General features: G+C 49.2%; 1 protein-coding gene across 1 annotated transcript in view; it reads left to right on the top strand.

Annotated features, from left to right (window-relative positions):
- Positions 1-24,754, top strand: part of LOC144115741 (bolA-like protein 1) — a 28,537-nt gene extending 3,783 nt beyond the window's left edge. Inside the window, exons 3-5 of the mRNA XM_077650232.1 lie at positions 13,959-14,010; positions 23,125-23,192; positions 24,587-24,754. Coding sequence (XP_077506358.1) covers positions 13,959-14,010; positions 23,125-23,192; positions 24,587-24,676 — 210 coding nt within the window. The 3' untranslated portion in view covers positions 24,677-24,754. The remainder of the gene's footprint in view (positions 1-13,958; positions 14,011-23,124; positions 23,193-24,586) is intronic.
- Positions 24,755-25,072: the final 318 nt, after the last annotated feature.

Genomic DNA, 25,072 nt, shown 5'->3' with positions numbered 1-25,072 from the left:
GAAACACCTGTTTGACCAGCGTTCTCAAACGCTTTTAGATAATCTGGCAACAGTTGTACATCCAGTGCGTCGTTTGCTCTTTTGGTTATCATTTGCTTATCACGTGCGCCGTCGAGCGATGGCGGCCCCAATTTCGGAGGCTGCCACTGCTTGCTCCCTCGACGCTTGGTGTCGCTGCAGTTGAACCGGTCTCGACTCCCTAAAATCAAGTTCATCTAAACACGCACTGGTCGAGTTGGGTGGACCTCGCTCAGCCCGACCCCCTACTCAACCAGACGTTATTGGTTCATGTAAACAGGGCTAACCAAGAACTCGCTTCCCGCCCTTTTAAGTGTTATCCAACTTTGACTTATTTCGTTGTGAAATTATAAGCAGTGAAGGAGGTGTGAAAGGAAGTAAATCTACTACAATTTATAATAAATATTGTCACGAGGCGGTGAAAATGCCATGAAAAAACAGACGAGCAGATTAACGTGGTACTGAAACAAGCTCTTTATTGGGCTGCTGCAGAATAGGCGTCTACACCCATACGCGGTCACTTGGCTTGTATTGTGCGTGGCGACGGCGGAGATTGTAGCGTCGGGCGTAGGTTCGCTCTTGGTGTGTAATGCGTAGCCGAGCGACTCGTAGAGCTCCCGCACGCTACAAGCAGGCGGTGACGTCAAGGTTGTCCTCACTGGTGACGTTTGGCAGCATGGCGTCAAGCGTTGTCGTTGCTTCTTCGCCGTAAATGAGCCTAAAATGTGTCATATATGACTGGTAATCTCAACTGCGGTGTAGTAGACGAACATGACGTACGGAAGGAAGACATCCCAGGTTCAGCGTCGGCGACCATGGCGAGCTTGTCTGCAGTGGTTTTGTTCAAGCGCTGCGTGAGGCCGCTCATCTGTGGATGAAACACGGTCGTCGACCGACGGCATCTATACTGTAGCGCACGATGGCTTGCGTTAGCCCCACAGTGAACACAGTTCGTGTGTGTCACGCAGGACACAGTGAAAAAAGGAAAATACGCGCTGTAGTCACAATGGCTGTCCTAGGTGGTTTCTTGGTTATCGTCGTTTTTCGACGTTTCCTTCAATGGTCGCTTGAGCGACCGAGTGTTTTGTGCTTCGAGAATGTAATCAGGCTCACGAATTGGAAGGCCACGGCTCCTCCTTGGGTCCACGAGCTCAGGCAGCAAGCGGTGCATAATAAAATTTTTTGAGCCGCGGCAACATCTCGTCCTCCCAAAACGATTGATTCCTGGATATCACCTCAGTTCTGATGCCTTTTTTTGGTCCACAACACAAACAAGCACTTCCTACGACGAGCAATATCCAACTGTCCTTGAACTTGATACCAGTAATTACTGTTTGTCATCAGCTGCAATCTCCCGTTCTTGTTTTCCTCACAGCACGTTATTTTTTTGGCGCGAACTCCTTCCAGTGGAGTAAGGTACCTCGCTGAGTACGGACACTTGACTTCAACAAGAACGTCCTCCCCAATGAGTCCGTCCGGGGAAGCGCCAAGAAAGGGGCTCTCCTGGTCAGCAAACAGGCCGCACTCCTTCACCACGACGTTGCACTCATTCTCGGTTTGCTTGAGTGCTAAGCACTCGTGGTCCTTTCCATACCGAATCGCTTCGGAAGTTATTTCTTTGTACAGGATGTCACCAACTGTCCGCCCACATCCCGTCGTTGGCTTCATTTTACAAATAGCACCAAACAATGATGCCGTCAATATTTTTCGCCTTTCTTGTTTCCACACAGTGGATCCACTCTGCTTGGACGTTGCTCGCTGCAGGTCTTCGATGTTGGTTGCTGACAGCGCGAGCGATTTCAGGAAGTTGTCGGAAGCAGATTGAAAAGCATCAGGCTCCATGTCTGGTACGCCGTAATCAGCATCGGCACCAATATGTCGCTCTTTTTCTCGATGCTGGCAGCGTGGACTGATGGATATCTTCTTTTTCGGTAGCTTTCGCTTCGAATCTCTCCTAGAAATTCATGCCTTCACAAATGATGCTGTGCATCCTCCAAGCTGCCCTCCCGATATCCTGCGCGCGATTTTTTCCTGGCATGTTCCTCGGCAGTTGAGCGATAAGGAGGCTGCAAAACACCTTGTCTCGTAAGATGCTTTCAAGGAATAGTTTATCCTCTTTCCACCTACAAATTTTGCCACAACAGAAGTGTAATGCTGGGCAGCATTGTTATCGACGTCCCTTATTAGGCTCGCCGCGTTTGCAAGCACTCTGCTCATGGCAACACAAATTTCTTCAAAGATGCCTTTCTGAACTATTTCAGGAAATATATTTTCTTCTCCCGCTTTGGTTCCGGAACAGAAGTAATCAGCGCAAATGGCGTGGTCTCCAAACACATGATTTGGGCCGTTCTTTATATCATGACCAAGACGGTCTGTTTTTTCAGAAAACGATGCATCTTCACTGCTTCTAACTTTTATTGCTGTTGCAACTCCATGCCGTAGGCGCACAGCTGCTTGGAGAATAGAGTTTTTTTAATTTAGGAGGAATTTTTTCCAGCCGCTTCTTCTGAGCGATCTCTCTTATTTTTGCTGCATAGTTTCGAAGTAGGTGGTTCCTGCACTCAATTTTTTCAACCCGCTGGTTGCCATACGGTGCTGCTGCGACGATAGATCGGTAAGTGCTGGAATTACCATCAGCTATAAGCTTTGTATATTTGATGCCATGTAGCTCAACGCTTTTCTTGAAGCCTTCAACAACAATAGCTTGCTCCATGCTTGTTGAGCTTCCCTGCCAGTTCTTGTGGCACTGATGCTCTTTCGGGGTGGCACCTTGTGGAGTCCGACGACACATTGCGCATACCTTGTTTTTCACGCCAAGGTACAGGACTTTTCCAGTTCTGTGACCAACGATGGCAACCTGAAAGAGTAAGACCAATATTAGTCACGAAGCTGCCATACTGGCTGCACTGCTAATCGCTAGAACATATAGGTATTGTCATGTTTGTGACTCAAGTGCTGCTTTGTAACTACCTCCAGGCAAATTGATGCCTTTCGATCACAGCGGTACATAGCCCCGCTTTCATGCTTATTCTATAGTCTTTCTTCCTGCTCGTAGTGTGATGTAAATACTCTGTTTTTCACAAGATATTAATCACTGAACAGGAAAAAAATTATAATTATTAAAACTGTGCGTTTGCACGTATACAAGGACCAACTCAAACACACATAACATCGCTGACAGCATTTTTGTATTCACAGTTCTAATCACTGCACGCTCTCTCTCTTCGTTGACGCTAGCACTGAAACTAGTTTCAGTGCTTTGTTATGAAAGCGCGGGCCTTTTTCATATCACTTCAATTAGCCGAAGGAGCAAGTGTAAAATATTTCAAGTAAAAAATGCAGCATTTTTACCACTTTGGCAATTAAATAAATTTTTACACTCACCACGCCTGACGAAGCGTCATATTTGTTCTTGTAGGATCTCTTTGACCACGCACCATCTGCGATGACTGCTATCGTGGCTGTACCGTCACTTTCAATGTTGCCACATTCTCTTGCCAGCCTTGCCTCTTCTGCGCCCGCTCTTTTCATTTCCTCCCAGGCGGCTTGATTGATAATGTGGCCAACGTTGTCCTCTATTTTTGTGTAAGTGTCCGATGACATTCTTGGGATGTTCATAGACGCAAGCAGTTCGTTAAGGTTTGAGAAGCCACAGCCAATTGACATTATTCCACATACCGCTGATGTGTTTACATCACCGCAGCCGATAGAAGCTTGTGCGTCAGGTGGCGGGTCCGTGCGGATGACATCCTTCCTTCGGCACATCCTGCATACGAGAGTCAACGTGCTTCGAAGACCTTGCTTTCTTTCAGACTCACAGTCCATATCCGCTGAAGTGCAGTTGAAGGGAGCATGGAGGGCGGTCTTTTGCAAGCTGCTCAACAGGTACTGAAGGCTAACAATGCGCCGCCCTTGAATTCCAGCACTTGCACTGCCGTTTTTTACTGAGGTGGTCGCGGAACCTCCAATAGCAATATCTTCGTCGCACGACCCTGTTGCGCTCATCACTGAAGATGACAGGGCACTTCCTGGCACCTCCGGTTCTCTGATGAGGGCTTCAACGTCTGCGGGCCTTGGGTTGTGCTCGTTGACTTCAGGCGTCGAATAACCTTCAGCAGGGTGGCCAAGGTCACCACGATAGCGAGAAGAGTGTATTTTGCTCGTAGGAGCTTCGTTTTCGAGAGCTGGCCGCTTTCTGGTGTTCGCAATCAGTGCACCTGCACGCTTACGCTTCCCGTACCCGAAATTCTTTGATGGCATTTTCTGCTGACTTGTTGCCTGCTGGTATTCAAGCCCTTTGAGACAAATCTACTGCTGTCAAGACAGGGATCGAAAGTATGGCGCACAAAAGTGCCACAAGATGATGACCACCGTTAGAACAAGCCAGACACTCAAGCCTTGTTGGTGCTGAGAAGCGGAACATGGGTGTTCGGCGCTGGGAACGCTCGTACGAGACTAGGAAAAGTAAGCTACACGCTGTCACTGCACTCGAGGACATCCATCTGTAGCTATATAAGGAAGGCTACGCGGGAAAGGGAAGAAGACCAGCCATGAGGCCTTGTGCTAGGAGCTCCTTTCTTTCCTTTTATTTGGGGCTGGCTACATAGGTGCTCAACCCAATGGACCTTTTTCCAGTAATGTCCTGGGGATGCGCCAAGTCTTCCGCCATTTTAATCGAGCACACCTGTCTGCTCAAGAGAAACCAGAAACCCTACCCTACCACTGTAAAATAATTTTCTCAGAAAAGTCGAGGGAGCTTAGGCGGCCCAAACCAGAAACGCTAAATTGGTGGGTTACTGCGAAATGGCCCATTGTCTGACGCCCACATCCTTCTTTGCTGAATGGCTTCAGAGGGGTTAACTTTTTTGTGCTTCGGTCCCCCGAAATTTCGCCGCGTACCTACAGAAAGGTCTGGGCTCTACTCTTTGAACGCGCAAGAACGAATGTTTTTGTGTCGCTGTGTAGTTTACATACCTGGAGGGGGGGTAGAACTTACCACCTTTTTTTAGGGTGCTTAAGTGCTACCATCTATCGACAGAAAAAGTTCAAATCAGAGTTGTCTTGTTAAACGAAAAGTAAGGGCAACAACAGCAAAGACAATGCGAAATAAACACTGGCAACGCAAACAATGAGAGCGCAAAAAGCTTTTCACTGAGGCCGCGTCGCCGAATCGGCGTCCACACTCGTACACGGCCACTAGGCTTGCATTGTGTGGGGACGGAGGAATACGCGGAATACGGAATAGCCATAGCCGGCCGAAGTGCCGAAGGGGAGGTGTTCCCAAGGTGTGTCAAAAGATGACTCACACTTATCTGTTCTGGCTATGGGAAACCAGCATAGGCTGTATACCCCATCCTAGCTGTCACCTGTCATTGTAAGTGAATTTTCTCAGAAAAGATTCGAGGGAGCTTAGGGGGACCGAAACTCAATAACGTATTTTTCGTTGTGTCAGCTGTGTGGTGGGTTACTGGAAAAAGGCCATTCTCTGACCACCACCCCTTGAGAGGGGTTATTCTTATTTCCAGCTTTGGCAGGGTATACAAAGAAAGTTCTCGGCCCTACTTTGTTCGCGGAAGAACTACTACTTCCGTGAAGCGGTCAAGGGGGTGTCGCGGTAGAATTTACACACCTGGAGGGGAAATAGAAGTTCCCTCCTTTTTGTGGTAGTTAAGTGCTGCCATCTATCGACCGAAAAAGTTCAAATCTGAGTTGCCTCGTAGCTGGTGAGCCCTCTTATGTCCCTGGTTATCCTCCTGTCTTTCTTATTTTTCCTTTTCCTCTCCTCGAGGGTCGCTTTCTGCTTAAAAAGATTGAGGATGTCTGCTGTCCACGTTTTGTGGGGCGTCTTGTCCTCTACTTCAACTGTAGTGTCCTCTACGTGTTTCTTCAGCAGGGTGGTCCACTCGCATATATCGGTTATGCTACCCATGTGCTCTGCTTCCCTTAGGGCCCTAAATTTATCCCACTCTGTGATGGTTGGATTCTTATATTTCCTCACCGTGATGCCCTTTCCTAATGAGAAGGATATGATGCTGTGGTCGCTACCTAGGGTTTGCCCTGTGGTGGCCCAGGTTGCCTTAGTAATGTTTCTGCTGAGGGTGAGGTCTGGAGAAGTATCCACCTGGCCACCTGTTCCTTCTCTCGTTGGCGTGCAGGGATCGTTACGCAGTGTGATTCCCAGGTCTTGGATACATTCTAGCAATTTCCTACCCTTGGGATTTGCCTGCTTGTAGCCCCACTCCGGATGTGCCACGTTAAAATCCCCCATAATGACTAAGGGATAGCTTCCTGCGAATTTGATTGCCTCCTTAAAGGTGGCTTCTAAGTTGAATTTTTGCCTTGGGTTGCTGTAAACGTTAGGAAGAAAAATGCTTTTGAAATCCCGCCTTCCGGTGATTATTTCTTCCAGGACGGAGTCTGTTCCTTCTGAATATGTCGTGTTTTGTGACAGCCAGATTCCTTTTAACCAAGGTGGCCACCCTGGAGTCCATCTTCCCGTTTCCGTAGAATTTATATCCCTCTATCGTCGCCCCTGTTTTCGATGTTTCCTGTATGGCCATGGCTATGGGTTCAACACCGCTCATCTTTACGTACTGCTGCAGTAGCGCTCGTTTCCTGGAAAAGCCTCTGCAGTTCCACTGCCACAGAGCTTTAAGCTCCGGGCTTCCCTTGGGATTGCCGTGATTGAGTTTCGCTGCCATTGTGTTCGTTTAAGAACTCCTCTATCCGGGCAATTTTGGCCCCTATGCTTGTCCCGATGCTTTGGAGCGCAGCCGAGAATGCTTGCATTTTTTCCGTCATGTCTCTCATCTGTTCCTGAAAGATGTTAAAATATTCCTCGTGTTCCTCAATTTTCTTTGCCTGATCTCTGACTGGGTCCAAGTCTCCCCCTTTCCTCTTTAGCGGCGGGGGTCGGGCGTCATCTTGTTCCATGCTATCAACTGACACGGCTCGTACCAGGCCTGTCGCAGTGTTTTCCCTAACTACCGGTATCTTGGCTGCCGCTGCGGCATCCTGGAGAGCCTTGCCCTTAGAGATTTGAGCTTTAAACGCTTTAATCTCCTGATGTAAGGATTCTATGAGCTCCCTCTGTGTTGCATTGTCTTTCTTTAACGTAACGCCTCGAGTTCTCGATTTATAGCCTGGGAGGGGCTGCTAGGAAAGCTCACCCTTTTGGCTTCTGCTCCATTCTGCTAGCCCCAGGGGTTGTTCGGGTCCCGGGACGGCAGCCCAGGGTCTTTCTGTGTGGCCAACAGGCCCTGCCCCCTTCCGTTGGTGGTCGCCTCTGCATCCACCCCAGGGTTGTCCCTGGTTGCAGAGTGGAACCGGGATCTCGATGCGGTCTTGGATCCTGGCCTCGAACTCGACCTGGACTCCTGGGATCTCCCCCTGTGGCCTGGGTTGGTTCTAGACTTGGGGCGGCTCCTGTCGAAGCTGCCGGTTGCTCCCCCCCGCATTTTGATGCTGCTGTTGTTGTTGTTGTTAACCTATCAAAAGATGGCACATACCCACACTGGGGGATCGGCCAAGAATCGGGTGGCTATTCAACTGAACTCAGTTAACAAAAAGGAAAAGCACGTGGGAGCATAACACCGGTGAATTTTTCGTCATGAACAGAAAAGGGATGAGTGTTCTGATTTTAAAATTTTAAGAATAATAGTAAAGAGAGTGATTAAATAATAATGATTTAGTCAAAATGGAATAATTGATAGAAAAGAAAAGGTGGAAACACTTAGCAAGGCAGTCGGTGAGATTCGATCAGGAAATTTTGAACAGCGGTGCAAACAGATCTGTGGCTGAACCCAAATGTGGTGGCGCCAAATGATAGCAAGAGCGGGCTGCTCAAACTAAGGCCAAGATGCTGCAAGGGCTCCTCCAGCAACCTTTTTCTCAGTGAGTTGAATCGGCGACAATAGAGCCAAAAATGTTCAATGGATTCTGGCTCACGGCAAAATGCACAAAGGGGAGAGAGCGCCAAACCCGACTTGTGTAAATAGAAATTTAGAGGGGGGATGCGGCAGCGTAGCCTCGTCAGTGATACTTCAAGCTGCCGAGAGCAACAAATTTTCCTGTTCCAATAATATTTAAGGTGCTCATAATCCGCTGATGTTAAAAGAGATGTGTCTTGCGTGCTTAAAAACGCACGTCGCCGAAATCTAGATGCTGTAATGTAGGCTGTAGCCGGAATGATTCGCAACACGGGGCCGCTGAGGGAAGCCTTTGCGAGATTATCAGCAATCTCATTTACTGTCACACTGCTGTGGCCGGGAACCCATACTAAATGAACAAGGCTCAAATGCGGAGGAAGTAGGGATAAGAAAGTTGATAAAATGGGACCGTCAACCTGTGCAGCGAGGGACGAACACAAAGATAAAGAATCAGTAATTACTGCAGCTGCTGTAATAGAGGGGTCTAGCTTGCGTAGAGCAAGTACAACTGCTAGAAACTCTGCTTGAAAAATAGGTGTGAAATCTGGAAGGCGCAGAGAAAAGGACCAGTCTAAATGGGAGCAAAATATTCCCACACCTGCTTTTTCATTGCATTGCGATGCATCAGTGGCTATTGCTATATCGGTTGGTAGGGTCCTCAGATGATCTTCTAGAAGGCCATTTAGAATACTCGGTGGCAAAAGTTTTGCATTTTTTGGGAATATGTCGTCGAAAACAATGTGGATAGTGGACCCATTCTGAAGCGCAGGAAGGATATCATAAATGTTTACATGCTGCTGTTGTAGCAGTTCTGTTTTCTCCCATATCTTCTTCTTTGTTAGGTAAGGGATCCTAAAGATGTGCTTGCACCTATTGTCTCCCAAGAGATGTGGCTTTCCGCAAAGTTGGCACTCAGGTTGGCAATCGTGCTCTTTCTCCGGGTTTTCTTGGCCGCATCCCTGGCACGTCCTCTCTGTTGGGTTTGGGCATACGTCTGCCCTATGTCCCAGTTTGCCACACGCGTAACAGACCTCATATTTCTTTCGGTATAAGTAGCACCTCATACTCATTCCCAGCATAAAAATCCGCATGGGAACTCGCCAGTCTTCAAAAAGGGCCATGATGGTCTGTCCGTTGCCGAATCTTCTCACCCCCAGGATGGGCGGGTTGCGTTCATCCATTCTGATGATCTCCTTCGGCTGTTCATTGGTGCGCGCGGTGTCTATCCCATGGATAACACCTTTCCCGCAGTTTTCTGGGACGGCCTCGTAGGCCGTGACGACCACGTCGGAGTCCCCGCTCGTGGCCAGGCTCTTTATCGTCAAGTATTTTCTTGCCCTATCTCCATCCGTGGTAGCGATCAGGATGGATTGCAGCTTTAAGTTCGGGATCACCGTGTCTTTCACCGCTTCCCTTAGGTCGACTCCAGCTGCCTGGGCAATCGCGCAGGCTAAGTTCAGGCTTCCAATCTTATTGAGGATGCTTCCCACTCCTCCGCTCGGTCTCAGCACTATCTTCAAAGCCTCGCTTGGCAGTCGGATCGGTAGTTTTTCTATCGACTTCTCCGCTAATCGTCTGCCGCCTATCGGCCGGTATCCCTTCTTCCTAGCGGGCTCCTCTCCGCCGCCGACGCTTGTCAGCACCGGCACATCTCGGTGTTTCCTCCTCTCGAACCAATTTCCTTCACGTAGTTCTTCGTCCGTAGCTGTTCTTCCATCTACGGTAACCGCGTTTAAGCTCCCAGCGACCACGTCCGCTGCCGGGGCCGGCGAAGACCCGGAGCGCATGGATAGGCAGCAAAGGCTGCCCTGCAGCCTCAACACGTGGTCGAACCTAAAATGGTCGTAAAAGCTCCAAAATTCGGCCTACCTTCAAAATAATAGTATCCGCAGGCAGGGCTTCTATATCCGGAGCCAAATCCAGCGATATTTTCGATCGATGGCAGTCCCAGTTTTCATACGCAGCGGACTGCTACAGAGCAAACGGACGCACGTGCGAAACGCTCGGCCGCCTCCTGTCTCTCCTGTCTGTACTCATTTAAGCCTACCTTTGACGTCACAGCATCGTTTGGTTGTTGCAACCGAAACATCATGAGAGCAGAAATTCAACTATAAACTGTTTAGTGGCTGCAGGGGAATGCTATGGGCTGATGCATGTGTACTAACGTCTAACGCATCATTGCAAAGAAAAAACACGCAAGCAAAATTTAGTGTGTATGCTCCTTTAAGCGGACATCGCGAGTCTCGGCACGTTCGAAGCGCGTTCATTACTCAGGCTTGCCGATTGCACTGCGTGAACGCAGGGCGTTGGACAACACTGTCGTGACCTGCTGCGTCAGTGGGTCGACGCGGCCAGCAGAAGGGGTAGACAGGGCCGAGTGGGTGTGTCCGGCGGAGGGGCGCCGACCTTGCAAAGTGCGACGAGAGAGGGAAGAACTCTGAAAGTCAAATTTTAAATCTCAGCTTCTAACGAGCGCGTTCAAACAATTCTTGCTGAGGGATATTCGTGAAGCGGCGTCCTTTAATTCCCTAGCATGGCGCAACTTTATTGAGAGCCCCTTTAATGCACCCTTGCGAGTGCGTTGTTCGAAGCTTTGTTCTGCTACTTCAGTGTCCAATTGCGCGCGCTTCCATTGGGGAAAAAAAAATCTGTGTTGGTAGCAAGTAACAATTTGCTTTCGCTTTTGTCAACATAGACGTGTACCCTTTGCTATAATGCTCATTCATACCCATTCAGGGGTAGTCAGTAACACAAACAACTGCAGAGCATTCAGAACCTGCTCTCAAATCGTACTTCAGACAGTAGGTCCTAATCTAAACATTGCGATGCGTTATTCGCCCACACTTACTATGTGGTCTCGCGTGTAATGGGCAGTTATGCGTGTCTTTAATGTGGCGCCTTTTCGCTTTCCTGCGCAGAGTGTGTCCCAAGCAGAAATGTGGGTGAGGAGGTGGTAGTTGCCCTGTCTCTTCGTGTCCGTACCCTGTGCGCTGCGGAGTATGCGGGAGTTTGTGAACGCCTCCTTAGGAGACGGCGACCTCTACGCCCCCTGTACGTAGAGCAGGCGCTGACCGATTGCATTGCGTGTCTACTCCCCCGTAGTGAATACAACTAGAACACGTGATTCTCCGCGCTATCCTCACTGCGACACAAGTGCATTTGGTCCGGCTGCCCGTTCGCGCGCCCTATCGTCCAGACGCAGTCCCGATTTTCTGAAATACTTTGCGAGCTGCGGGCGTGGCACGGAAACGAATAAGCGTATGAGCTGCGTCGGGTGTGTTCCGTAAACGATGGCACCTATTGCCGCTGTTTCTCGTTGGTTGAATTGCGTGTGCTTGCTGTCGTTGAGTTTCGCCACTTACGCACGTTGCGTTAGCATGCGTGGTCAGTTTTGTTTTGTAGCGGTAGCTACATTATGGTAGCATTTCGAGCCTTCAGCGTGGTCGCTCACGTGGTGCGGAGCAGCTGCCCGCGGCGCGGTGCCGTGGCTGGTCACGTGGTTGGTCACGTGACCAGGCTCCACTCGGCCAGCTGTAGCTATCGCGTCACTCCAGGTTTAACCAGAGTTAGTTTTTTTTTTCTACGTTTTTGGGCCTTTTCGCGTTGTGACCTATCCAAGTAGTTATTACGTTCTGTGACCCCTTTTCTCCCACCACCGCTCTTCTGTATTTATGCCTGTGCGTGAAATAGTTGGTGCTTGTGCAGCATGGTTAGGGTGGCTAGAACTGTTTCAGGTGTGAAAAGCGCGGCGCGTTTCCCTTGCCGGAAGTGGCACCGCTGCGCACCGATGCCGCCAGGGGCGCTGATGCTAAAGGCGCCGTCGCGCGGTCGCTGATCATGCACGGTGGAAAGCGCGCGGACCGCGTTTAATTGCGTGATTTGCGCGCTGTGCTTTGCTTTTGGGAGGCCGCTGAAGATGAAAATGGCTTCGCGATGGTGGTTTGTACACTCGATGAAGTTATGAGCTCCGAGTTCTGAAGAATTATTCACCAAGCAGAACTGCTTTCTTGCGCAGGAGACGACAACCAGTTGCTGGAATCACTTCTCTTTTTGTTTCTAAAGCAGAATTTGCGGAGGTCTGATTTAAAGGGAACTGGAACACTCATCAGGTTCGATTTGTGTGCTGGCATGAAAAGCTGCTGCGCATACGTTCACACGCTTTTCAAGAACGCGCTCGGCTGTTCGTTTGTAACATGAAAAGGAGTGCCAGAAGTTTGCTCCTCCCCCCTCCCTTCTTTTTCCACGCCGCTAGAGCGGTTCGCTCGCGCTGCTTTTTGCCTTTCAGTTTTAGTAAATTCTTTTGCTTTCAGCTGGGCTTCCTTCCTCAATAATGTGTGGTATTTTTGTTTTGCGTCACCAGCCGCCGTGGTGGCTGAGTGGTTATGACAGTCTGCTGCTGACGCGAAAGACGTGGGTTCGATCCCGGCCGTGGCGGTCGAATTTCGATGGAGGCGAAATTCGAGAGGCCCCGTACTGTGCGATGTCAGTGCACGTTAAAGAACCCCAGGTGGATGCAATTTCCGGAGCCCTTCTCTACGGCGTCCCTCATGGCCTCGGTCGCTTTGGGACGTTGAAGTACGTACATGAAGTGGGAATTGAGTGTTTTGCGCCAGCACCTTCTCTTGCCTCCCGCGATGGGGTTCGTTAAGGTACGCACGTCGAGTAGCAGCGGATAACAACCGAGCGACTAGATCTGCCTCTCAGGAGCTTCGATTTGAAGCCCACACGCTCTAAACAAAGCATGTAGATTTGCGCTGCTACTGTGTGGAAAATGGTTAACATATTCGGAAAGTGTTTCATGCTTTTTCTTCTGCTCCTTAGACCAATGTATGTCAAGACTACATTGTGTCGCATACACGTTCGTACAGTGAAAGATTTAGTGGGTTTTTACGTGTCGAGGCCGAAAAGCAATAGTAAAACCGTAGTGGAGAGCTCCGGATTAGTTTTCCGCGGCGTGGAGTTTTTACATGCGTTGCAATCTGAGCAAACGAGAATTCCCTTTTCAAAGAAACGCTCTCAAGAAGTGCAGTTCATGAAGCATAGAATTGTGACGAGGGCGCTTCCACAGTAAAACAGCACAGTAAGAAAAAGACGCGTTTCTGGAAGAACACTTATTTTCATTTGTTCATCCACGTACTATCAGCAAGAAATGAAACGCGAACAAGACAATTGAACCACGGGCTGCAAGATACGCCACTCTTAGCCAGGAGGAGCTAAATACTAGTTCCTACTATTTTAATTTCGAAGGAGTGAAGACTCTTCTTCAGAAATGTTTTTCAACCTGGCTTGTAGTTCAAATCCAGGAGCTAATATCTTCCCGTTTTTGTGTTGCCGTCTCAGTTTTCTTGTTCGCGTTTCATTCGTTGCTGATAGATACAAAACAGCATGATAAGCCCGCTAAAGAACGCATGGCTTCACGGTTTTTTCTTTCCTTTCGTCTTCCTTTCGATTTACTTAAAAAAAGTGAACCCGTGTTATAAGCAGTAAAACTTGACTTGAGGCACGAAACACCAACGCTTAGTTTTTTTTTTGTCTTTTGCTCTTTGTGGCATTCTCAAATCTCGCGGCAGAAATAACGCATCTAGTGGTCCATGCACCTTAACTTTACCTGCTTCGGAAAGCAACAATCAGCGCGAGCGATGCTTTCTTGGTGCGCGCAATGCTCCGATGTCTCGCTCTGACGGCGTCGCTGTCTTCAGCGCCCCCGCGCGGCATCGGTTGGTCTTGGGGGGCAGCTTCCGGCAGCCGCTTTGCACACCTCAAAAAGTTCTAGCCACCCTAGCATGGTTCCTCCCCTTTCGTCGGTACCTCTCCGCGCTCCAAGCGTCCACTAGGACAGCCCGAATCCATGCGCTGCTAGCATAGCAGGGGCAGCCCCTGATTGCCACATGCCTTCGGGCGATGTGTCGCCGAATTTTCCACCTCGGTGTGGGCCCTGGTCAATTAACCTTCCAAGACCTGGGGCTATCCCTGAAACTTTGTTTTGTTCGACATGTGCCTCTCTCCTCGCAGCCACAAGAGCTCCTGGTCGAGAATGAGAGCCATATGCACAACGTCCCCAAAGGTAGGCGCACTGCCCGCCTGTCTCACCGCGCTCTGTTTCCGGTCGCAGGGAGCCGAGGACAACTCCGCCCTATTTATGTTCTTATACTCGGGGACAGCTTTCTGTGGCTGTGCAGTGGAAGGTATGGGGCTTTCACAAGCGCGCTCTTATTACGCGCTCACGAGGAGGAGAGATCGGCGTTTAAGCTGGCGGCGCGCTCTCGTCGCTTCCACTGCATGGCCACAGAAAGCTGTCCCCCAGTACAGTAAGAATCGGTTGTGCGGCTCTTTCTGGGTGCGTTGGTGTTCGTCCGGCAGCACAAGACGCAATTAATTAATGGTCCGGAAATTGAATTCAAGACCCTTCCCGCCACTCGATGCAAACTCGTGACGTCTACGCCGAAAATGACTCCGCGATCATCCCGGGTGAAAGGCCGTGCAGCCTATCCGCACGAAAAACAAAAAAAAACTGGGTCGACGCACGCAGTTTACTTGCGAAGATCCATAACTACAGCGCAAACGACAGGACAGAGATGAAGAAGGGACACCACACAGCGCTGACTCACAACTAAAGATTTATTGGATGCCAGCAGGTATAAATACCTCCCTGGCGGCCAGAAAGAATGCAGTCCACACTTACATGCGTGACTGACATACTGGTGTGCCAGTCATGTGCCTCCAAGCAAATCACATGCGCAAGAATACAATATAATCAGTGAGCAAGCACTTGTCAATATTCGCAATCAAGGTATCGTCTTTCTTTTTCTGACAACGCGATAGAAGAAGCACTGATGCATTCTTCCGGGAGCCTACCTATTAAGTGAGCTTCAATGATCTCCCTTGCTAACGAGTCACGGTTCTTTTCTAACACTGCACTTTCATGATAGTTTGGCGCGCAGACGTAGGTATCATCGTCATCTTCATTGCCTTTGCAGTGCCTGCAATGTTTCGCCACGTGGCCAGAGATAGCGACACAGGAGACATTATACTCATGCTCTTTGAGTCTTTCGTTTAAACATCGGCCGGTTTGGCCGATGTATCGCTTACCACAAGACAGTGGCAGCGAATATACCACCCCTTCCTGGCAAGGCACAAACTGTTTTGCGTGCTTTATCGGGCACTTGCGTGATTCTTTATTCTCTGAATTTACTTTCTTAATCAGGCTGGACAGTCGTTTGGGCGCCGAAAAGACGACATCAACGCCTGCATGTTTTCCGATTCTTTTTAGATTGTGCGACACTTTGTGAAGATATGGCAGCACAACAATCTTCCTTTTCTTCGTCTCTTTCGTACATTCGCTATTTCCTTTTGATTTTAACTTTTCCTGTAGTTTTCCTGCCACGGAAACTAATAATTCGGACGGGTAGCCTGCCTTTGCCAGGCGGTCTACTTGGTTGCTGAAGCTATGCTCCAACCTGTGTTCACAGGATTTGTTCACTGTGTTGCTAAAAACGGTATGTATAATTGCCCTTTTCACCAGCTTGGAGTGAGTTGATGAAAACGGCAAGATGGGCTTAACATCACGGGGCTCATAAGCCCAACAAACATGAGATGGAGTGAAATGAAGCGAAATATCTAAAAACCTAATAAAATCATTCAATGGTACTTCGTGTGTTAACACCAATGGTGTGAGGCATTCTGAGAACACCGAAAGGACGTCAGGGAATTGCTGCTCGAAACCAAGGTTGTCACAATCTAAAAACACAAAGTAGTCATCAACGAATCTAAAAATGCTACAAACTCTGGAACCTTCAAATCGCTCTTTCATCCTTCTGTCTCGTGCTGCTAGGAACACGTCACTAAGGAAAGGCGCTAGACATGAACCAATACAGATCCCCTCTTTCTGAATAAAAACTTCGCCATTCCATTCTGCAAAAGTTGAGCCAAGATAGAGTGGCAACAATTCAAGGAACCCAGTAGTGGAAATTCCGCTCTCATTCTGAAATGCAACAGCACCATATACATCAATCAGGTCATTGACAGAAGACAAAATTTCTGCTTGAGGAATGGTGTAATAAAGATCCTTTACATCGACTGAAAATCCACAAAGCTTCTTGCTGTAGTTACTTTCTAGAAACGCGATAACATCTTTCGAACTTTTTACTCTAAAAGGGTCGTCAATTGATAAAAGATTCAGTTTTTTCTGCAAGAACAAAGCTACATGCTGCTGCCATGTTCCAATCTCCGAGACAATTACACGAAACGGCCACTCTAGTTTATGTGTTTTCGCGGTGAAGAACATTTGCAACCACTCTCCTGAGCTGCTGTTGATCTTACTTGATAGCCTAGTTAATTCCAGCCTATTAGCAAGTTTCTTCGCCTTGCTCTTAACTTTGGAGGCGGACACATCACTGCGTTTTTCAAACATTGCAAGAACAGCTTCCGATGCTTTCGACAAATATACGTTCCTGTCCAAGACAACAAAACCTCCGTCCTTATCAGCAAGTAGCAGAGAGAGCGAGTTCTCTTTCAGCCAACTAACCGTCTTATGCAGAGGTAGCTTCGTCCCCGATGCCCTGTACCTCGTCAACATGTCCACACCTTCCGAAATGCAACGGTCCACCTCAGCTCTGTCGGCCCGCTTGGAAACTTGCTTTACCATGGCTAAAAGTTCCGGTCTGGATTTCTTGGGCTCCACAGCAAACTTCGGTCCCAGCCCCAGGACTTGCCCGACGTATCCAGGGAAGGGGATGCTTTCAGTGGTGTGGACATGTTGTCTTGTTGGTGCACTCTTCTTCGGCAGCAGCGCACGAAGGCCGGGAAGCGTTTGCTGCCATAGGAACTCGGTGGTAAGGTCTATGCTCCGTGACAGCTGACGCCATTGGATCTTTGAGTGGGCAGGTTCCTCCAAGAGCTGCACCCGAAGCTTGAGATGTTCCTTGTACATTCGCACCCGTTGCTGCCATTCCGCTCTGAGTAGTTTGCACAATCTTCTTCCATGACCGGCAGAGGGCTGAACGCCACCCAGTAGAACCAAGACTTCGGGCGGCAGCACTTTCTTGCGAATACAAAAACCGAGCGTTCTTGCAAAGCACGATGCGGCAGCAACGACTGGTACACACCGAAGAGGGTCAATATCACATACAGGAAGGCCCTTTGTACGAGAAATGAAGTTCGACAAAAGCATTTGTTGGGCGAGTTGGTGTTTACGATGATCCATAACTACAGCGCAAACGACAGGACAGAGATGAAGAAGGGACACCACACAGCGCTGACTCCCAACTAAAGATTTATTGGATGCCAGCAGGTATAAATACCTCCCTGGCGGCCAGAAAGAATGCAGTCCACACTTACATGCGTGACTGACATACTGGTGTGCCAGTCATGTGCCTCCAAGCAAATCACATGCGCAAGAATACAATATAATCAGTGAGCAAGCACTTGTCAATATTCGCAATCAAGGTATCGTCTTTCTTTTTCTGACAACGCGATAGATGAAGCACTGATGCATTCTTCCGGGAGCCTACCTATTAAGTGAGCTTCAATGATCTCCCTTGCTAACGAGTCACGGTTCTTTTCTAACACTGCACTTTCATGATAGTTTGGCGAAGTTTGGCGAAGTTTGCTGTGGAGCCCAAGAAATCCAGACCGGAACTTTTAGCCATGGTAAAGCAAGTTTCCAAGCGGGCCGACAGAGCTGAGGTGGACCGTTGCATTTCGGAAGGTGTGGACATGTTGACGAGGTACAGGGCATCGGGGACGAAGCTACCTCTGCATAAGACGGTTAGTTGGCTGAAAGAGAACTCGCTCTCTCTGCTACTTGCTGATAAGGACGGAGGTTTTGTTGTCTTGGACAGGAACGTATATTTGTCGAAAGCATCGGAAGCTGTTCTTGCAATGTTTGAAAAGCGCAGTGATGTGTCCGCCTCCAAAGTTAAGAGCAAGGCGAAGAAACTTGCTAATAGGCTGGAATTAACTAGGCTATCAAGTAAGATCAACAGCAGCTCAGGAGAGTGGTTGCAAATGTTCTTCACCGCGAAAACACATAAACTAGAGTGGCCGTTTCGTGTAATTGTCTCGGAGATTGGAACATGGCAGCAGCATGTAGCTTTGTTCTTGCAGAAAAAACTGAATCTTTTATCAATTGACGACCCTTTTAGAGTAAAAAGTTCGAAAGATGTTATCGCGTTTCTAGAAAGTAACTACAGCAAGAAGCTTTGTGGATTTTCAGTCGATGTAAAGGATCTTTATTACACCATTTCTCAAGCAGAAATTTTGTCTTCTGTCAATGACCTGATTGATGTATATGGTGCTGTTGCATTTCAGAATGAGAGCGGAATTTCCACTACTGGGTTCCTTGAATTGTTGTCACTCTATCTTGGCTCAACTTTTGCAGAATGGAATGGCGAAGTTTTTATTCAGAAAGAGGGGATCTGTATTGGTTCATGTCTAGCGCCTTTCCTTAGTGACGTGTTCCTAGCAGCACGAGACAGAAGGATGAAAGAGCGATTTGAAGGTTCCAGAGTTTGTAGCATTTTTAGATTCGTTGATGACTACTTTGTGTTTTTAGATTGTGACAACCTTGGTTTCGAGCAGCAATTCCCTGACGTCCTTTCGGTGTTCTCAGAATGCCTCACACCATTGGTGTTAACACACGAAGATACCATTGAATGATTTTATTAGGTTTTTAGATATTTCGCTTCATTTCACTCCATCTCATGTTTGTTGGGCTTATGAGCCCCGTGATGTTAAGCCCATCTTGCCGTTTTCATCAGCTCACTCCAAGCTGGTGAAAAGGGCAATTATACATACCGTTTTTAGCAACACAGTGAACAAATCCTGTGAACACAGGTTGGAGCATAGCTTCAGCAACCAAGTAGACCGCCTGGCAAAGGCAGGCTACCCGTCCGAATTATTAGTTTCCGTGGCAGGAAAACTACAGGAAAAGTTAAAATCAAAAGGAAATAGCGAATGTACGAAAGAGACGAAGAAAAGGAAGATTGTTGTGCTGCCATATCTTCACAAAGTGTCGCACAATCTAAAAAGAATCGGAAAACATGCAGGCGTTGATGTCGTCTTTTCGGCGCCCAAACGACTGTCCAGCCTGATTAAGAAAGTAAATTCAGAGAATAAAGAATCACGCAAGTGCCCGATAAAGCACGCAAAACAGTTTGTGCCTTGCAGGAAGGGGTGGTATATTCGCTGCCACTATCTTGTGGTAAGCGATACATCGGCCAAACCGGCCGATGTTTAAACGAAAGACTCAAAGAGCATGAGTATAATGTCTCCTGTGTCGCTATCTCAGGCCACGTGGCGAAACATTGCAGGCACTGCAAAGGCAATGAAGATGACGATGATACCTACGTCTGCGCGCCAAACTGTCATGAAAGTGCAGTGTTAGAAAAGAACCGTGACTCGTTAGCAAGGGAGATCATTGAAGCTCACTTAATAGGTAGGCTCCGGAAGAATGCATCAGTGCTTCATCTATCGCGTTGTCAGAAAAAGAAAGACGATACCTTGATTGCGAATATTGACAAGTGCTTGCTCACTGATTATATTGTATTCTTGCGCATGTGATTTGCTTGGAGGCACATGACTGGCACACCAGTATGTCAGTCACGCATGTAAGTGTGGACTGCATTCTTTCTGGCCGCCAGGGAGGTATTTATACCTGCTGGCATCCAATAAATCTTTAGTTGTGAGTCAGCGCTGTGTGGTGTCCCTTCTTCATCTCTGTCCTGTCGTTTGCGCTGTAGTTATGGATCATCGTAAACACCACTCGCCAAACAAATGCTTTTGTCGAACTTCATTACTTGCGAAGCCGGCCGCTGATGGCGACACCTGCAGTTAATTTTTGGCCTTACCTATAGCTTATGAAGGCTCCGTCTCTTTTCCGTTAGAATGCGGTAACCTATATGGGTACATTCAATTTGTCCTCAGTGTACTTGCAGAGCGCGTTCCTGTTCGTAGCACGTATACCTGCCATGGGGTACATTCAATTTGTCCTCAGTGTACTTGCAGAGCGCGTTCCTGTTCGTAGCACGTATACCTGCCATGGGGTACATTCAATTTGTCCTCAGTGTACTTGCAGAGCGCATTCCTGTTCGTAGCACGTATACCTGCCATGGGGTACATTCAATTTGTCCTCAGTGTACTTGCAGAGCGTGTTCCTGTTCGTAGCACGTATGCCTGCCATGGGGTACATTCAATTTGTCCTCAGTGTACTTGCAGAGCGCGTTCCTGTTCGTAGCACGTATACCTGCCGTGGGGTACATTCAATTTGTCCTCAGTGTACTTGCAGAGCGCGTTCCTGTTCGTAGCACGTATACCTGCCATGGGGTACATTCAATTTGTCCTCAGTGTACTTGCAGAGCGCGTTCCTGTTCGTAGCACGTATACCTGCCATGGGGTACATTCAATTTGTCCTCAGTGTACTTGCAGAGCGTGTTCCTGTTCGTAGCACGTATACCTGCCATGGGGTACATTCAATTTGTCCTCAGTGTACTTGCAGAGCGCGTTCCTGTTCGTAGCACGTATACCTGCCATGGGGTACATTCAATTTGTCCTCAGTGTACTTGCAGAGCGTGTTCCTGTTCGTAGCACGTATACCTGCCATGGGGTACATTCAATTTGTCCTCAGTGTACTTGCAGAGCGCGTTCCTGTTCGTAGCACGTATACCTGCCATGGGGTACATTCAATTTGTCCTCAGTGTACTTGCAGAGCGCGTTCCTGTTCGTAGCACGTATACCTGCCATGGGGTACATTCAATTTGTCCTCAGTGTACTTGCAGAGCGCGTTCCTGTTCGTAACACGTATACCTGCCATGGGGTACATTCAATTTGTCCTCAGTGTACTTGCAGAGCGTGTTCCTGTTCGTCGTACGTATACCTGCCATGGACTTGCCTCAGGGTGCGTACACCCAAAAATTCCACGAAAAACGCGCATGCTATGAAAGACGCATGGCATGTGCGTGCACCTCGGTGAAATCGAACGAGTTTCTCGCGCTGAAGTTTCCGATTTCTTTGAGGAGTGCCTATGAGGCTATACACAAATAAACCGATGCCTGGGTCGTCCGTTCGCGTAAAGAGACGCGGAATAAAATTTAGCCCCACCTAAAATGCCGCAAACCGCGGGTGTGCTCAGTTCGCAATTAGTTAAGCGTAAGCGCTAAACTGTCTCAAAGCACGTAAAAAATGGACAGCAGTGCTGCAGGCAGTTCAGGATGGTCTCAACTCAAATCTTGTGGTATACGCGACGCCAAAACCTTAGCCGCGATATAAGAGGGTCGCCACTGCAGGGCATCGCGGTGGAAGTCGAAACCGCACTGAATCTGCGTCCAGCCTGCATGGAAATGTGGCCCTGTCGATATCCATGGCTCGCATCGTTCCAGTTCAAGTCCACGGCGGCTTCCGTGTGACGCGATAGTAAGCCTGCGGCGTCATTTATGGAGAATGCACTTGTGATTTAAGTACCCTTAGCGTGAGGCGGCTTGGCTTCAGCGTGAGCGTGCTCATTACGCGCTATTCGGCTGTAGCTGGGAGGAGCCCGCTGAGGCGGTAGAATGCGTACATTGGACGGCGGCTGGCTGTCATATCTGTGGCGCTTCGCGTTACAAGCTGCTCAATTACCAGGGCCATCAACTGTACGTAGCACAAGTGGATGCAAGGGGACACTTCCCTAGCACGCAGTCAGCAACTATGTGCTCTTGGAGTGCGAGCGGGAAGCGTACTTTTTGTTTGCTCCTGACGCCGACGCATGGTGCCGTTCCGATTGCTCGTACCGGTACACGATGCAAGCCTACACTCGAGGAATCTCGAAGCTTATTGGATGTATGCAACGCGGGAGGTTCTGGTATACTTGAAGGGTGCAAGCGTTCGGAGCCTGTACGTGTGACGCAGATGGCAAAACGCAAGCGTGCAATTCCTTCGGGCGCACCTGTGCGCGTCGTCTTGTTCCACCTGGGTATATCGACCAGCCTCAGTCCTCCGCCTCGTGGGTGTACGTGTATGTGCAGCGAGGCTGATAACGTTGAGTGGAGAACGTTGGCACGCGGTCGTCGCCGGCGACTTTTATGCCGCTCCGGATTTCTTTGCGTCGTTGAAACGGAGCGGCGATTCTGCATGAGCTGTTGCTGGTTGACATTTATTCCACCCCTGTGAAGAGCGTCCTTTGTGCCCGTCTGCTCTCCCTTCCAGGGTCGAGAACGCACTTCCGGGTGACCGTCGTGTCGTCCGCGTTCGAGGGGAAGAACATGGTGCAGGTCAGTGGCGCAGTCGCGACTCAAACAATTCCGCACGTTACGAGGGCAGGGCACGGGTTTTACAGCCGAGTCGAGTGTCCGGCAATAAAGGGGCCCGTACTTGCTGCGTTCTGGCTTGAGTTTCATTTAATCGGTTTTCTCGTGCTTAAACTACAGTGCGGTAGATGCTGTATGTCGTCCCCTGTCTGCAGGTAAAAGGCAGCTGGCGCACAGATGTCCGTCAACGTGCACAGAATTATCGGTACACGCACGTGTGTACATTTCGCCTCAATCCACACCGCGGCTGGGACCGAACCCGTGGTGGGTAGTCTAAACTAGGAAAGAACGAGAGTTGCGCACTAATATAGAGGACCTAGCATTTTTCAGGCGCTGTGCACACATTTGAGTGCATTGTACTGGAATTTTTACATGCCTGTAGAAACAAAATAACAGTCGATGTTTTGCGTTGCCAAGACCGGACTAGTTAGCTTTAGTTGACGCCCGCATAGGCTGTTTAAGCGAGAATAAAATGTTTTTGAAGAGAAATCGCGAGTAGCGCCTAGAAAGGTAAAGTAAAATACTCAATTCGTTTAGCGGCGTTTTTTTTTTTTCTGGGGCGGGGGGGGGGGGCGCAGAATTTTTGGCAGGTATCGCAGAGTTGCAGCTGGCATGCTATCGGCCCGTATACAGCACGCGATGCAGCCTGATCATGCGCACAAGGCCTTAGGAATAAGAATTTTCGCACAGCGGCGATTATTATGCGCAGGCTGCCTTTCGCCCGAGCAGGAAATGGCGTGCCATATATTGCGCACCCTGAAGACGCTCCAAGTGTCTTTGTCCAGGGCATCGGGGTCTGGTCACGGTCGGCCTTGGTGCGTCGAGTGACTTCACTGGCTCGGTCAGTCGCTTCACGCTAATTCGTCGTTTTCTGTCTTCCTCTCGGTGCACTGATTTAGCAACACGCCATGGTGTACGCCGCCCTGAAGGAGGAACTCGAAAACCCGGTCACGCCCTCGCGATTCAGGTGAGTGCGCACTGTCAGTTTGCGCTGTGCGGTATTCCTTCAACGCTTGCGGTGCGTCTTGTTCGATGACAGTATCGGCGCTCGCCGTGCAGGCGTTTTGTGCGCCTACTTGCGCCGTTCGACTTCTGGGTTCTGTGCTTGGCCAGCCGGTTAGAGTACGCTCAACATTCTGGAGTAAAGGCTCGCGGACAACGTTTTGGGTGTTTATTATTACTATTTTTTTTAGTGCACAACGTATAAAAGTTCGCTGGTCGAAGATGTACATTTCGTCTGAGAGCGGGATCGAGCGAACATCTGTTAGTGAATAGTTAGGGTCCTAACCGTAAAGATGTTTTTTTTCTCTCTCTCTCGATCAAGCCGTTTAACCGCGTGGCGTAACTCGTTCTTGAGCATTTTTGTGATGTAGTGTGTATATAAGTTGACTTGAAATGACTGAGTGGTGACCATGAACAACAGGTTCATTGGTGCAGCCATGCGAACACGAACCGAAAACGGCGCGAACGCTTGAACACTGGCTCTCTCTCCTTTCTAATGGGACAGCCAGGTGGTGATAACGTTTGTGAAGGCATGCTTGCGAGAGCGACAGAAGCAAAGCGCAACATCTTCGGCCACATTAACTGTTGACGCTAATTAGTGACCATAATTAACTAGGTGTCCCTTCAAGGCAATTCCCCTACTGTGAGGTGCTCGTACAAGACCTTCATTTATCCCAATGAACGAACGTTCCTCAGTGGTGTAGAGGGACGTGCCCGGCTCCTGACGAAAGTACGGCGGTTCGATTCCGTTTGAGCACCTTTTTTTTTTAAGCAAAACGGCTTTTCTGCATCACTATACTATCTGGACCAATCAGGATTTCCCAGTCACAACGACGCCAACGCTGGGGTTTCTGCTTAACGGAATCTGTAACGCTATCGCGGTAAAATCTGCGACGGATCGTTTAGGAATAATATGAGGCGCGACAAAGGCCACGCTCCTCGGTTCGTCTCGGGCGCTGGTCCGCACTGTCGTGCCGGTGTTTTTCGCGTTGTTGGGCCATGTTCTCCGAGCTGCACAACGTCGTCGGCAGCCCTTTCGGCGTTCGCTCCGTGATTCCGGGCTGGCTTTTCCGTGACTGGACCATTTCTTTCGAAGCAGCCGTCCTTGGCAGCTGTGTTGTTACTCGTGGGAGGCGCGAGTTCATTGTTTATTTTTTTTGCTTCGTTGCAGTAAGCTTCGTCCGATGCGCAGATCAGAACGTCATCGATGCGTACAAGCGATGTAACCAGTGGTTTAAGGAGGTACAGTTAACGATGAGTCGAACGCATAATGTTGTACGCCGTGCGTTTAATGATAACAAGTTTCGCAGGCTGCGGTGCATTACCCTGACGCCGTCTCTCTCTTCGTTTCGCTGCCAGACCTCAACGCCGGACCAGCGGCAGTCCAAGACGGAGAAGTCGCCGCCGTGCCTGGGAGGAATGAAAAGAGAGAGGCGAAGCAAGGAGTGACGCGTGTATAGATGCTGTGTGCTCTCTGGATGGAGCTGTAGCAGTGCTTACGTCGAGAAGTAAACACGTATACATGGGTGTGGCTGCAATTACTGTTCTCACCTTCTCTGACGTCCCCCCCCCCCCCAGTGCATCCCTGCACTGCGGGAACGTCGGAAAGGGATGCCGACAGGCGCCAGGACACCCAGCTGAGTGGCTGTGCTGTCGTATTGCGACATCAGAGGCCGCGGGTACAAGTTGTACGTCCGCAGGCCGTCCGGAGGCAGAAACAGACGCGTATTTAATTCAAACAAGCTACACGAAATTAGATATGTTTAGCGCCATCGTGACGGCAGATAGTGGTAGAATAGCGAGACCCTATAGGGGATATGGGAACAGCGGGGCGCCAGTGCGCAC

The sequence above is a fragment of the Amblyomma americanum genome, chromosome 1 (assembly GCF_052857255.1).
Source record: "Amblyomma americanum isolate KBUSLIRL-KWMA chromosome 1, ASM5285725v1, whole genome shotgun sequence".
In the NCBI taxonomy this organism is placed as follows: Eukaryota; Metazoa; Arthropoda; class Arachnida; order Ixodida; family Ixodidae; genus Amblyomma; species Amblyomma americanum.
The sequence above is the reverse complement of the archived record's forward strand: the minus strand, read 5'-3'. Positions and strand labels throughout refer to the sequence as shown.